Here is a 16,033-nt window from a genome sequence, read left to right on the forward strand (position 1 = left end):
GGTCCCCAACCCCCGGGCCATGGACCGGTACCGGTCCGTGAGTTGTTTGGTACCGGGCCGTGAGAGTTGAGGCTCGCGTGTAAAATTATGGTTTTCAGGGTTTTTACCATTAACTCGGTTTCCCAGGATCTTTCCCGTGTTGTAGTTGTGTCTTATTTTGAAATAAATATTTACGCGTTGCCATAGCAACCAGAGAGCATTAAGGGGCAGAGAGGAGGATGTTACTCTCAATGTTGATGCCGCATTTCTGACGCTGCTAATAAAGTTACGCAATTACACAGTGAATTTGTGTTTATTATTATATTTACAAAATACCACCGTTTTTGTCTCGGTCGTATCATTTTATTTGGTTGTATTTATCCGCGACACCTTAAAGGCCAGTCTGTGAAAACACTGTCTGACATTAAAGCGGCCCGACGTGCAAAAAAGGGTTGGGGACCGCTGCTGTAGAGCGTGTGCAAACGGCTGTAACTACTGCAGTGTTTACAGTGTGTTAGATGGAGGAGGTGTGCCGGGAGACGGCCACGGGCAGGAATGATTTCCTGTGTCATTCAGTGGTGCTTTTTGGTAATCTCAGTCTCTCACTGAACGTGCTCCTGTGACTAGCCAGCACGTCATGGAATGGGTGGTAGGTATTATCCAGCATTGTCCTTATCTTGGACAACATCCGCCTCTCCAACACCACCCTAAGGGAGTCCAGCTCCATCCCCACAACATTACTGGCCTTGCAGATCAGTTTATTGAGGCTGTTGGCCTCAACCTGCTGCCCCAGCATGCAACAACATAGAAGATGGCAGTGGCCACAACAGACTTACAGAAAATCCTGAGCATTGTCCGATAGATGTTGAAGGACCTCAGCCGCCTCAGAAAACAGAGACGACTCTGGCCCCTCCTGTAGAGTGCAGTGCTGTTTTTAACCCAGTCCAAAGCTAGTAGTATTTCCTATTGTATGGCTCCACAAGCTAACACAATCAGATGTTACTGCCTTTGAGCAACGTTTGGGAAACTAAAAATACATTTTCGTCTTCACTGATCATCACTGCTCATGTTTCATACGTTTGCTTAGCTGTAAATGCTACTAACCGTTCGATGGTCCATATGTACACCGCACTTTGCAAATAACAGAATTCAGACTGTAACAAAACAACAGCATCATCACATAATCTGCACTGTTTTCTCAGTCACTTAGTAACCCACGCTTATTTTACGTACGGCTACAAGCAGGGCAGAAGTCCATCTAACTAACACGCCAACCTTTCAGGAAACAGGGATGTTCGCATGACTCATCTTTGTGTGCCTAGCACTCCGCCACCTTTTTCATGTTGTTACTAGGAGTGCACTAGGAGGCTATGGAGCCAATGGAAAAAAACAAAACATCTCTACCATTATCATACAATAACAATATCAACATAAAGCTCTGGAATAAATAAATTACTTCTGTCTCAGTCTGATATGTTTAATGCACAATATTAAACTGGTTAGATTATGAAGGCATGACTTTATTGGGCTGTATCACGTGACCTCATAAGAAGTCCATTACCAAAATTGCTACATAACAAAGTAGATTAATTAATGGTAATAAACACATATATAGTGTTCATGCTCAATACAGAATGTGCTCAGAGCAGAAAATGTTCTAAATCCTAAATATCAGCAGCGGCATTTGCTATCAGCTAAACTGTTATTTATGCGTACATACATATATCCATCCATCCATCTTTATACAGCACTGGCTCAAAACGACTTCAATCGGTCCGACTGTTAGAACCAAAACCTTTAAATTTGACTAACTTTGCAGAAAACTGAATCCTTTGAATTTGGGCCACACCAAGCAAAAGGTTTTGCCACATATTTTTCCAGACTTAGATCCATAAGAACCTCCCAATACATCACAAGTTCAAAAATACTAACTGCACAACATTATAAAACATACTGTTAATCTGCAGTATCTTTCTCTCCCTGTACGTTCTCGCCTCTGCGGCGGCCGAGACGTTTACAGCAAAGATGGTATGTTGAGTTGCTGTGGGAGGGTGCGTGGACGCCTGCTGCTTAGTTGATCAGCCATCGCAAAACTTGCAAAATGGCAGCTTGTGAAGACACTATTAGCCTCTAGGGTGTTGATTTCAATGCACCAAAATGCTAACATGCTGCGAAATGCTTTCAGTGCACTGCCTCTCCTTTCTACCAACTTACTTCCAAGCAAGACATTGTGCCAAGACACAATTTAGATAATGGGGACATAATTCCGATTAGGAATACAAAATCCATTTCAAAAACCACGAAGCGTTGGACCTAAACTGAAAATCTCACTAATTTTGCACTGAGAGCGCACCTAGGAGGAGCAGGAAAGTCATCGTCGAACTGCGAAACTCGATAGTTCAAGTGACACAACAGTCTCAGTTCACTCTAAGTGTCTGCAGCAGCAGCAGCGAGGAGTCACCGCCGAGTCACCGCGGTAGTGACCGAGCCAAGCCGTCACTGCAGACACCGCATTAGTGCATGTGCACACAAAAAGGCAGGAGGCAGACTAAATGTACTGAATCGCTGCAGAGATTAGAGGTTCATCAATCCATCAATCACTCAGTCAGTCTCAAACAACCTTGAGCTTAAAAGAGACAACATCTTTCAGTTAAAGGGAAAAATATACAAGTGTAAACACAATTCTGGCTTTCAGCATTCCGTATAAAGCTCCAGCACAATGTAATCCAGTACACTATCCATTCCCTTCATATCTGAGCTATGACCAACAGGTTGTCAGTGAATCATTTCCATAATCGCAGCATCAGTGGCATATTGATTCATTCAGAGCAAGCCTCCACATTACTACAACTTGCATCTCCTATTCATTTCACAAACTGCTCTATTTTCTGCATTAACTTTGACACGCGTCCAGTAACGCCGGCTGATTAAGGACAAAAAGGTCACTCTTATCTTGCAATTCATCTTTTATCCAGAAAACGTGAATCATTAGCAGCTGCAGTCGGCCTTTCATGCTGAGGAGCATCTGCTGGAAGGGAAGCAGGTAACTGCTGATGGACAGAAGGCTTGCATCTGCCTCCTGATGACCTCATTACTATTTCATTGCGTTTATTTTGTAGTGTGGCGTCATTGGTAATAAAAATTAATAACTAAGTTGTAACGCTGCATCCATTGTGCAGCACAAAAGTGCATTACAATAAATTACAATAAATACGCATGTTTGTTTGCAACACTTAAAGATCAGGAAATTTTTTATTTACTTTTTAAGGGCTTTTTTTTTTCTTGCTCCACAACAATTATGCTCTCTGGGTAAATAAGAAAAAACACTGGGTGTGGTATAATCTGATCTGTAACCTGGCAACAAAAACAAATAACAGCACAGTCATCATTCATCTAAATCAAAACATCATTACAAAACTCTGATTGGCAGACCGAAGTATCTGAAAGTTACCTAGACAACCAAAACCTGGAATGTCCACTAGTGACCAGCTGTCAAAGCTTTAGCATCCAGCAAATCGCTTCCAGTGTGGATACAGCCTTAGCAACAGGCTAGTAAACAAGATGGTGGTCGCAAGCACCCCTGTGTTAGCAACTAGCTAGCATTTAGCTGCTAAAAATATACCTAGCTTAAATTAACAGACACAGAAATAGAGTAAATATTGGACCAGAAGGCCAGAAACAAATGACGTTAAAATATTCTTCTGACCAATATCAGGTTTTTCAACCAATTGCCGATATTTACTTGACTCCGAATCGGCAACTCTTTTTCTTCTTAAGAAAAAGAGTTGTTCTTTTTCTTATTATGTTCTTAATGTATATAAATTTATTAAGCTTTCATATAGACGGTAACATTCTGTACTGTCATGATACACATACATCAGGATAGGCTAATACTGGCTAGCTGGTCAGCTCTGATCTGTATGCTAAGAAGTCAAAATAAAAATATCAATTTTCTGTGTTGCGCTCGTTTCTGCTGCCCCCAAGCGGCCGAAATAGTTACTGCAGGTTTAAATTGGTTTAAAAGCATATTTAGATATGATTTTTATTATTATTAAGATATTACTATTAAATAATTAAAATACCTTGGACTGGGTGAGCATATAAAGTAAAATCTAAAAGTTAGCTTTTTATTTTAAACCAGATTAGTGAAAAGTAGCAGCTCAATTAGCACTAAAACAGGCTCTTCTACATCAGTTTCATGTCTCTTAATGGGAACCACACACACACACACACACACACACATAAATTAATGCAGCCTGACATCTGCCTTAACACAGCACTAGACTGGCCACCCCCTGGTCACAGTCATGACATGGATAGCCCCTCTCCCCACCTCCCCTCCCTTACAGCGGAGGAGTGACTGGACTGTAGGCTGCAGAGACACGGCTGAGGGAATCCCTGCACAGACCTACTCTATATCATCTGAGCTGCCAATTCAAATGAGCCTGACACAGCAAAACACTGCGCTCGTGTAGCCAAAACACATCTTTTCCATCGGAGCGATAATAATCAATAAAACATGATTAATGCCCAGGATAAAAAATAAGCTTCATTGTGTGAAGCAGCAGCTGTTCTCTCCTAACAGAACAACCCGCAGCAGGAAGCACAAACACCCCGACAAAGGCTGGGAACAGAAACGTGGGCATGATGCTGAGAACCAGAAAGCGCAAACACGCACAATTTACCTGAGCGGCAATTGTCAGTTATCAGCAAGTGTCGGGCGATGACCCTGCTTCTTCTTCTTCGTCTTCTTCTACTGATGCTGCTGCCTCTTCTTGTTTTGCGCTCAGGTCCACGGTCCTCCTCAGCCTCCCAGCCAAGTCCCCCCTCACTCTCTTTCTCTCACTCTCTCTCCACAATGCATGCTGGGAACGTGAGGGGTGTAGCGTATTCATTACCGCAGTCGGTCCTGTAAGCTCATTGGTCGGATAATTATTTCTTAAAATGAAATGGAAAAATAAATTAAAGAAAATTATATTATAAAAATTGTTCTCATGTGTTTAATTCAAATATCCCTTTAAATATGTTTTGATTTTTTTTAAATTAATCATGAAATGTGCATTTAATGTAGAAAATATGAACCTGCTCATCCATGTATTCAGTTTGCTGAAGGATGTCAGTGCATATAGAGAATGTGCAAAGGGACACTTTGACAAACTCAAAGAGAATCACCATGGTGACGGTGACAGTCTGCAAAAATCTTAAATTGTCGAATATCTCATTGCTAAACTTATGTGAAATAATGCAACACACACACACACACACACACACACACACACACACACACACACACACACAGGCACTAAGTTTAACATTTGCCTCCGAAATGTAGTGTGGTGCTATGACACTACAGATTTTGTTATCGAACAAATGCCAAGTAAATTCAACGCCAGTATTTCTGATACCGATACCAGTACTGATATTTTTACCCTATAAAAGGCAGCTTATCTACGGCAGAGCATGTGTGTATGAATCATAAATTCTGAGCAGATTTGAATGAACACTGATTCACTTTTACATCCTTTTTACTTTCCACAATAATTAGTTAACACAACAAAACACACCTTTCAGCTTTTCATGTATTTTGAAACTGGGTTTTTCTGAGACCTGCAATCTAAACGTGCCTGTCATTAAAGGACTTTGGGTCAACGTCTGTTGTTTGTATGCTAGAAATATAATAGACATCAAAGTCAGCACAAAAAGGTTCAGACTATGTTCAGTGGGCTACAAACTGAACTTGGAGGATAGAAACAAAGTATTGATCTTACTGCGCTAGTATCAATCTGATACCAATACCAGCGTTCATATCAATGCTATTAATATTTGGAACGACTGGCCCACCCCTAGTAGTGACATAGAAAACCCAAGAAAGGCACTTATGACAGTAAGGTCACTGCACTGAGATTGCCTCCACAGTCACCAGATATAAATCCAATAGAGCACTATTGAGATGTGGTGATTCAAATTACAGATGCCGAGCTGACAAATCTGCAGCAACTGTAGGATGCTGTCATGTAAACTTGGACTAGAATCTCTGAGGAATGATTCCAGCACCTCACTGAATCTGCACACAAGAATTAAGGCGCTCAACTTGCCACAACCAAAGTCTACAGCAGGGGTGTCCAACTCCAGGCCTCGAGGGCCGGTGTCCTGCAGGTTTTAGATGTGTCCTTGATCCATCACAGCTGATTTAAATGGCTAAATGACCTCCTCAACATGTCTTGAGGCCTGGTAATGCACTAATCATTTGATTCAGATGTGTTGACCCAGGGTGAGATCTAAAACCTCCCGGACACCTGCCCTTGAGGCCTGGAGTTGGACACCCCTGGTCTACAGGTATTTACGCTGCCCCCAAGTGACCAATAAAACATCTACTAATGCTTCGATGACAGGCATCCTCCCAACATACCACCACTTACCATCATCACAACAAAATATAAATGAAGAAACCAGTAGGAAGATATTGGTGATGCTGATATCAGCAGTGGTAAATATTTGATGACAGCAAAAAAAGAAGGGATTAAAAGCTGACCCCCTGGCTTTTACTGATGTAACAGAGAGTAATAACGTCACTGATTTCTTTTAATGACCGACTGTCTGCAGACACGACGCCCAGTTTGTTTCACTGGGGTCAAAACAGAAAAAGCTGATGCAATAAGAGTGGGTTTCATCAGTTTGTTATGCAGAATGTTTGCCTCATAATGACTCTGCGCTCTCTTCAGTGAGCACGCCAGACGGCAGCATCACGGGCACAAAGCTGGATTAAGAAAACTTTTAATGAATTCAAGGGTAAGAGTGTGAATGAATGTACAAATCCCAGGATTGTTTTGGAGCTAATTACACTCTAATGAAAAGCAGTGGTCCATCTCCCAGCCCTCCGGATGCAAACGCATTCACAAACATTGCAGTGGGATCTAATTAACTCCACTTTTTTTGTTGCACTGCAGTAAAGCTCTCAGCACGAGCTGTTGATGGTTGTTTACAGATGTACACATGAATCAGCTTTTGTATGTATATTTGATGCTGCTTTGTTTCAATTTTAAGCCTGTTTGACTTTTTTTGTTCCTTTAGTCGTGTCAGTGACAGTTTATGATCCAGCCTGCTCTTGGCCATAAATCCACTGCTGCCCTGGCTCAGTTTTCCATCAGTGAAACAGCTGTTGCAGACAAGAACAGAGAAGGACGCTGCATCCCCAAAGTGCAGTGCAAATGCTGTCATCAGCTCACAGCAGGACACATCTGTACAGCAGCTGAACACAAATACAAACTGACATGACGGCGCAGCATCAGAAGATTGAAGTCTCTATCTCACAGCAGTGGCACTGTTAGTGCAGTTTTTGCTGTTTTGGGTTGTTCTTGTTGGGTTTTTTTTTTTCAGATTAGATGTATAATGAAACTGTGGATTGTGGAAAATGACCAAGTGAGTTGTTTAATACAGTTACAATGACATTCTGGGGTTAAGAGACCTCCAGCAGACGTGCAAATGAGTAAAATGTGCATATAGTGGAACCACAGACTGTATATAAATCATGGATGTAGCTGCTGTGACGTCATTCACTGGTGTTGTTTTTGATATAAAGTCAACCTGGGGCAACTCCAGGCCTCGAGGGCCGGTGTCCTGCAGGTTTTAGATGTATCCTTGATCCAACACAGCTGATTTAAACGGCTAAATGACCTCCTCAACATGTCTTGAAGTTCTCCAGAGGCCTGGTAATGAACTAATCATTTGATTCAGATGTGTTGACCCAGGGTGAGATCTAAACCCTGCAGGACACCGGCCCTTGAGGCCTGGAGTTGGACACCCCTGCTGTAGAGGAACACCTAGCGAACTATGCAAAGACTGAGTGCTGATTGGTATAAAAGATGGCTTAAACAGGAAAGGGGGAAGAAGTACACCTGTGAAGTACTGCGTTCATTGTTTTTAATCCTCAGACTCACTTCTTTAAGTTTTATTTCTTTTCGTGGAAAGTGCAAAAAGAAAAGGAAAAAGGCCTTAAAATGATGTGCATTATAGACTGTATATAAAAGATGGCTATAGCCTCCAGCTCTGTTTTAAAAAACAAAATTGCCTTAAACCTGCATTCTCTCTAATAGCCAGGAGGGGGTGACTTATGGTGATTTCTATTGCAAAAAGAATTCCATCTGCAAAGACATCTTTAGTAAATATTTTACACACTGAATGCATTTTGAACTTCTGCAACGAATGCAACGAATTTCTGGATTTCACGGATCCAAACTTCCTGTGCAACCTATATACACACCAAACGTCTGGCCTTTTTTGTAAAATTCATCCTGAAAAAATGCACTATGATGAAAAACAGGAAGTTGACAGCAATGATGAGCTGGTCCTCATGTTCAGAGAAATGGAAGAAACGGAAATTCTAGGTTCATCCAATTCTCACAAGAAGGCATGCTTAGTGACAAATTTCATGGTTTGATCCTAGAAAGGTGTAGCTGTAAAGCTGTATCACATCTACTTTTTGCACCAAATTTGTCAAGTGAAATTACGCGGTCAGCATGAACGGCTGCATTATGAATGGGTAAGTCCAAAAAATATTTGAAACGTTTGAAATATTCGCATGGATTTTACACCTCAGGTGTGTAAAGGCCTTTATGCTCCAAATGAAAAGTAAAGCAGATTATTTTTTAGAGCTACAATGTAAAATGTGGTTCTCATTCAGCGTACCTCTTTTTGTAAGAAAAGAAATCTATGCCTCGCTCATCACATACCACTTCAAAAGAACAAGATGGCTACTGTGACATCACAGTGGATACAGCCATCTTTTGTATACAGTGTCTATAACAATATACAGTTAAATAATATCCGGTGCTGAGTGACAGTCGGGGGGAGAGGTGGGGGTCGAGTCGGGCTGATTGCAAAGGCAAAGGTTAAAAACTGGTTATGGACAAATCAAGTGTGTGATCATGTATGAGTTGTATAGTTTTAATGTTTTATTTGGGAACAGAATGGTGTGTATGTGTAAGTTTGGTGATGGAGTTTTTATTATGAATGAATGATGAATTTTTATGAATTATTATGTCTATTTTTTTATGTTTAAGGACAACAGATGGAAATTAGCCTTTGGCTATAATCTGGCATGTTTACATTCATGTAATTTTTTTTTTTTACATTTATGTTCATTAACATGCACTGTCCTAAATAAATATTAAATTAAATTATTGAGGCCGGTTTGTGAGGAAATCTTTGATCCATGAGGCCAGGAAGCTGCTGCTGGCCTTGTACCACTCCACAGTGGAGACTCTCCTACTGCCTGGATGTTTGGTACGCAGGGGCCACAATGAGAACAGGAAGGCTGCACAGAGGGTAATTAACACTGCCCAAAAAATAATTGGCCGCCCTCTGTCACCCCTGGAGGCCATCGCCAGATCCTCCTGTCTGAGGAGAACAAGGGCCATCACAGGTGACCCTTTGAACCCCACCCACCCGCTGCTCACTGGTCGCACCTCGGGTCAATCAGGTCCCACACCTCCAGACTCACTAACAGCTTCTTTCCCTGGGCCATTGAGACCGACAAACACGACCCCCCCCACACCCCACTCCTGCCCGCCCACCAATCTGAGTCATGGTCTGAGTAACCCTCATCCCTCAGGCCACTCACATATGGACTCTATTCTCAGACCAAGTCCTTGGAACTACTTCCAAGCACTTTGCAAGTTGTTCTCTAAAGTGTGCCTTTCTCTTAAGCACCATTTGTAGAGGAAACAGCTCTAGATGTGTTGTTTAAATCCACTGAGCACCAAAATAGTAATGCAACACGTTCTCTGCAGCATCCTTATTGGTTTTCTTTAGGAAATGACAATATCACAGAAAGTGAAAAAATAACTGCAGACCTGAGTATTGCGACCATCTGAGAATTATGCAGAATTGTAAGAAGACCACATTTCCTGCTGCTCAGTTCCTTCTTGTGCTTCACCCTCAAGGGTGAAATGACATCATCAGGTACATCATCAGGTGTCTTGTGGGATAAGTAGATAAGTTATTTTGTTTGTTTTTTGTTAATTATCACACCTAAATGAAGCCAGAAAAGCTTTGAGAGATCTAAGTGATTTGACCTTAATGCCAGCATTACCTTGCAAATGTGATGGGATTCAGCAATATTAATTTTGCATGAGAGCATGATAAACATTTCCTAATTAGCACTGACCATTAAACAGAGCTGAGCTGAGGGGGAATTGTCATTATTTTTCTAGATATTTGTTTATAAATCAAAGAGTTCTTTTAAAATTATCCATACAAAGATGCTTTCTAACATCTCAAACATAAATTCCCTAGACGACTTTTGAACCCATTACATTACTTACTAACATTACACTGTTGCACCACAAAGATGTCTGAAATCTTGCTACATGAAGCATCTTTAACAACACAGAAATAATCTTTGTGACTCTAGATATATCTGTATATCTACACCATTACCAGTCAGCTGATCCACAGGTGCCTTATTCATCTACTGAGGCTGCACATGCATGGATCTGCTGGCTGCACCTTCAATTTAAGTTTAAGCAGCTATTTCAGATACTCCACAAAAACTTCTGCCATCAGCCAGAAATAAAGATCTGACTCGCTTTCATAAACCCCCCACCCCCCACACCACCCTGCGGTTTTTGCCATAGCATTCTTCCATCAGCTGGAGCGAAACCACTGTGACTCAGCAGAAACATAAACATCTCACACGCCAGGAGGGCCGCGTGCAAACAAAGCAGAAAGGAGTCATATTTAATTCATAAGCCAGTGCATTGCAGGAAAGACCAGATTGTCTGATACGCCGAAGCCTGGAAGGTCCTGGCAGCTGACTCTGGAGGTCCAGGAAATGACAGCCAGGGCCAGGACTGCAGCCGCCACGAAGCACACGTCAGACAGGAAGGGGCCCCACTTAAGCTGGTTAATGTCAGTGGATACTTACTGTCGCTGGGTGGGCTTTCTGCATCCTGCAGGGCACAGCTGCATTTCCCATAGGACAGCTCTATCTTAATGGGCAGCAGAGGCATAATGAAGCACGGGTGGTGGATAAATGGATGCAGCAGCAGTGGCAGCCAAATTTATTTTCACCCTGGGAATTGGGTCTTTGTAATCTAATGTGGAGGCTGAGCTGTTGGTCTTTTTCCATACAGGAAAAAAAAATTGCTCTCAATTACACTTAACCAAAGGTAGTGATGGAGTCAGTCCACCATCAACCACCACAGGTGCACTTATTCTTACAGATTTGATATCATTAATGCAAACAGGCTCCAGTAATGTAGATTTATTTGGAAATGAAACAGGACTACATACATTAAAAATAAATATATATGGAAACACAATGCATTTGGTTTGATAACGCCTCGGTGGCTTTATCAGTTTGTTTTTGTACCTGCCTCCCTATTTTAACCTCGCCCCCTCAACAGGTACTTATACTAAAAGGTAAGGGCTAAAGGAAAAAAGAAGTGGGCAGAAAATCTAAAATATGAAGATAAAGCATAGACTGTATATGTAAGATGGACACCATAATGCCATTTGTCTGCATTATGCTTTGCAACTTGCAAGCACAGAGAGGAAAGTTTTAAAAGTCACCATGATGTGGACGCATCAGACGTGAGATGGATACTGCCTGAAGGTTTGACACTGCTGTAATATGACATGTAATAGAATCAGGCTTCTTAATGGCCACCAGAGGGCGACACTTAAACTTGAAACAAACATTCTGCTGTTTAGAAGTTTAAAGAGGAAACTGCACTTAAACGCCTTGCTCTCTCAGCTCAGTAACCCCTTTCCTGATGCGTTTTTGGGGGCTCTGTCAACAATCATCTGCCCGACGGCTCATTAGCAAGTGAGCATATTTATCTCTGCATTTCAAAGTCACATCTGCCTCGTTGTGAATTCCACTTCCACAAAGCTAAGAATGTATTCTTTTTTTTCTTTTATATACAGTCTATGGCTAAACTAATTCCCAGGAGTGAGGCCTAATCAAAATCAGTGTGACACTGTTTTCGATCTTTAACCAAGGCCGATTACTTTTTTTCTTTTTCTTTCATTCAGATCACAGAAGACTAAAATATATGGATTTAATAGCTTTGTAATTGTGCAAAAAGTCTGTTTCCACCGTTCGTTGCTACAGTGGAAACATCCAAACATACCCATATTCACACTGCAGTTTATTAGGAAACATAACAGGAGGCTAGTGCATGTATGCTGATAGGAGGGGGGGCTACAGCGGGGTTACTTTACAGGCCTAATGTTTTGTGTCGGATGAAGCACCGGCAGCCATATTGATCATTTTTCATGCCCTGCCTCATTTCACTAAGAGCCCCAAAATGACTGCTGGTGGCATTTTTTATGTCAGTTATGAGACGCAGAAAAAAAAAAAGACAGAGAACGAACTGCAGCTCCGACAGCAACAAACAAACACACATACTCTAATGTGCTGCAACAGGCTTTACTTTAATAATTGTGAAAACAGTGATTATTCATGTTGAGCAGGTGAAATGATCAATAATCACACCCTAAACACTGCATGACACAAATCACCCACCATACACATTACAAGCCTTTCGTTTACATTTTATCAATAAAATAATCAATATAGCCTGTTTGTTTTCCCTTCTAGTGGCTGGTAAAAGATTAAGTCACATTTTTTTCATTTTAATCATAAATTATTTTCAAATCACTTGAAAGATTAAAGAGAAAGCCCAAGGAGCACTGACCAATCACGGTTAAGCAGGCTTTGTGCAGGACCGTACAGAGATATCGCCAAAATGCAATATCCAAACAATCGTTAATCTTCTCACGGGAAGATTCATTAAAAAAAAAAAAAAAAAAGACCTTATAGACACATTGAACGAGCAGGCCACGCTTGGATATCGTCCCAAAACACAGGCCATCACTCTGAAACAGTAAGGTTGCAATGACTGGGGTTGATTCTCAACCAGTTATATTCTTTTAATGTTCACTGAAAGACGCAAGTCCAGTAAGTGAACAACATTTATGGGGGGCGTTTGTTTATGATAGGACAGTAAAGGAGGGAGAAGGCATGCAAATGGTGTGGGGTCAGATTTGGGCCCGGCCCTCTGCAACAGCCTTATGTTATATGGATCACCTGCTCTGTGAGCACTGAGATATACTGGCATCCAGTCACTAGAGCATTATTTAAAGTGACTCAAGGTAGCTATGTACTCCTGAGTTTGTCACTCGTAGTTGTAAAGTTGTGAACATCATTAAACTTTTTTTTTTCAGGTTTTTCCAAACACGGAGCAGTGAGTATCACACGCCGCCGCTGTTTGTTTCTATCCGTGTTCCCAGAAGTTGGGCCCAGCTTCCTGCTGACATCACAAAGGTCGTCTAAAGCAGCAAAGCTATCATCAGGCACCAACGCGCAGTCCGTCATGTGTCTTGACTAAGTTGTTACGAGAATTTGTAACACTAATGGCCTAATCTGACACAGTGTTTTTCATCATTACTTGATACAGTACGATGCGTTCGTATGGTAACCACTAAATGTGGATAACGTATAAAACTTCCTGAGATAATCACGAGGAAAGCATTCAGGTGTTTCTTCTGATACGGCTAGCACGCTGCTGCCGTTTATTTTTTATTATTCTGTAAAAAAGTTAGTGTAATTTCTATAAACAACACCTCAACAATTGTGATTGTGCCAACATGCAGCCAATTCTCACTCCCGAGGCGTAACATCCTGACGGTTTGTCACATCCCGCGGCATTCCTGAGGAACGCGAAGGGTAACCTTACGCCTTCTTATGCTACGCGGCGGGTTATGGGTGAAATGCAGTAGAATGAAGGTCCTGCTGTAATACACGTTCCAGCCCTGTATTCCAGGCCTAAGCCTAACCTTATCCCCAACCCTAACCAGCACTTTAATGACGTTGGATAGTGTTTTCCAAAGCGATTCAACTAAAATGAACGAACGTGTAGATTGATTCCAAACGGTTCTCATGTTTCCTCATTTTTCCGATCTCGTCATTTAGGGACGTGTTAGGTGGAAGCGTAATATGTGATGATTTGTCACATGGTGTCAAATATTACACTTTGGGAGTGAGAACGTGTTGCATTGTAACATGCCACATTTTTATGTGCATCTTCAATTTGCACATTAAAACAAAGTGGGCGGAAATGCTGGCAATTTGTAGAAAATCATTTTACATTTGTTTGAGGTGGAAAAATTCGAGCATCAAAACAACAACAAAAAGTAATTATAATGTGTAACGGGAAGATGTAACATTTCTGAAGCTTTCTTCAGAAAACTGCACTGCCTCTTGCTTACCTATTCAGCAAACCAAAGTCTCATCATTCAAAGTCATTTGAAACCTAAAATGCTTTAATAGCAGCTGACTGAGAATTGAGTTGATCCTAAACTGGTAATCTGTTCATTATAAACAGCAGCTAATAAATCACATTTTCTAATCTTCTGGAATTCATTAATATCTGTGGCTTCAATTTTTTTCCTCTCAGTTGCTCCAATAAATACTTTTAGTGCTCAAGATCCGTCATTGCTGTCTGTTTTTATGCTATTATTATTATTAGTATTATTATTATTATTATTGTTGTTGTTGCAAAACACCACTGAACCCCCTTTACACCACTGATGTTAAGCAATGACACAAGAATTGGAAGTTTTCTTTGGGGGTGCTGAGGGAGATGGAGAGACGTGTGTGGGCTGGTTAACTGTTCTGCTGTTTGAGTACAAGGAGGGGGAAGTACTGATTTGCGAAGAGGCGCTGCTGTATCGGTACCCAGAAGACACGGAGCTGGATGGGTACCCAGAAGACACGGGGCTGGATGGGTACCCAGAAGACACGGAGCTGGATGGGTACCCAGAAGACACGGAGCTGGATGGGTACCCAGAAGACACGGGGCTGGATGGGTACCCAGAAGACACGGGGCTGGATGGGTACCCAGAAGACACAGAGCTGGATGGGTACCCAGAAGACACGGGGCTGGATGGGTACCCAGAAGACACAGAGCTGGATGGGTACCCAGAAGACACAGAGCTGGATGGGTACCCAGAAGACACAGAGCTGGATGGGTATCTGGAAGATGTGGAGCTAGATTGGTAGGGGGAAGAGGTTGTGCTAGGTGAGTAAAAAGAAGAGGAAGCACTGTTTTTATATCCAGAGGAGATCGTGCTAGGTTGGTAAGCCGATATGGTAGCTGCTGGCTTTGGTGCTGCCACTGGCTTTGGTGCTGCCACTGGCTTTGGTGTTGGTGCTGATGCACCACCACTGTACATCAATGTACTAACTAGTGGGTGTGTGGTCTTGTACTGTATCAGGTACTCGGGGTAGATCTGGTGCTTCTCAAACACCACATATATGGAGGGGTTCATTACATCGTCAACACAGCTGTCAAAGAAGTTTATGTCCCCTCCATCCTTGGAAGGAGGTCGGCGATAGTCAGAGGACCCTTTGGTGAAGTCTCCCACCAGCACCCGTGAGATGAACATGTCTCTGACGTCAGTGTCACCGGTGTAGTTGTGGGAGTATCTGGCATCACGGGCAAAGTAACTACCTGTGTTTAGACATAAAAAAAGAGACCATTGTGATTACTGGGCAAAAAAATAAGCATTATTCCCCACAACCACAGATGACAAAAATGTCTGTTTGGCGAGTTTGGAGCTGGTTTATGGTTTATGAAAACATGCTTTTTTATCAATAACTGTTTCAGCTTGAACATTTCTTCCAATCACCTTTGCCAAAAGCCGTTCCATTAAGTCCACAGATTCTCCAGTCAAAGTTGTGGTGGCAGATGGTGTCAACAAATTTGGAGTGAGTGCCATGAAAAAGCTTTTTCTCAGTCACATTTCCTCCTTTGTTTTTGGTCTTCATCTGATTCTTCTGCCTTGAAATAGAAGACATACAAATATCTTACGTCAGTCTGGTTTGTCTGTATGTCGTGTGTGTCCATGAAGTGAATTTATGTGCAGCATCATTCTCAGTGGCTAAGCATTGGAAGCAGGAAAACACTAAATGCTAAAATGCTGCCAAACAGTGGGAAAAGTAGAAAGAAGTCAGTGTGCACGCTGACCATAGACTGAGTACACAAAC

At 41.9% G+C, this 16,033-nt stretch overlaps 2 protein-coding genes across 5 annotated transcripts in view; both read right to left on the reverse strand.

The window, feature by feature from the left end:
* Positions 1-4,830, reverse strand: part of LOC116323195 (synapsin-3) — a 129,079-nt gene extending 124,249 nt beyond the window's left edge. For 2 of the 3 annotated variants that reach the window (XM_039601065.1, XM_039601067.1), the window contains exon 1: positions 4,665-4,830. The gene's annotated coding sequence lies outside the window, so the exon portion shown is untranslated. Of the gene's footprint in view, positions 1-4,657 lie in introns of all 3 variants that reach the window. The other variant, XM_039601066.1, reaches the window with a different exon arrangement.
* Positions 4,831-12,396: 7,566 nt separating this feature from the next.
* The window catches only part of LOC116323188 (protein mono-ADP-ribosyltransferase PARP12-like), a 95,140-nt gene continuing 91,503 nt past the window's right edge, over positions 12,397-16,033 (reverse strand). For both annotated transcript variants that reach the window (XM_039600953.1, XM_031743460.2), the window contains exons 11-12: positions 15,676-15,827; positions 12,397-15,497 (exon numbers count right to left, since the gene is read on the reverse strand). In XM_039600953.1, coding sequence (XP_039456887.1) covers positions 14,578-15,497; positions 15,676-15,827 — 1,072 coding nt within the window. In that variant the 3' untranslated portion in view covers positions 12,397-14,577. The remainder of the gene's footprint in view (positions 15,498-15,675; positions 15,828-16,033) is intronic.

The sequence above is a fragment of the Oreochromis aureus genome, linkage group 17, assembly GCF_013358895.1.
Source record: "Oreochromis aureus strain Israel breed Guangdong linkage group 17, ZZ_aureus, whole genome shotgun sequence".
NCBI classification, from domain to species: Eukaryota; Metazoa; Chordata; class Actinopteri; order Cichliformes; family Cichlidae; genus Oreochromis; species Oreochromis aureus.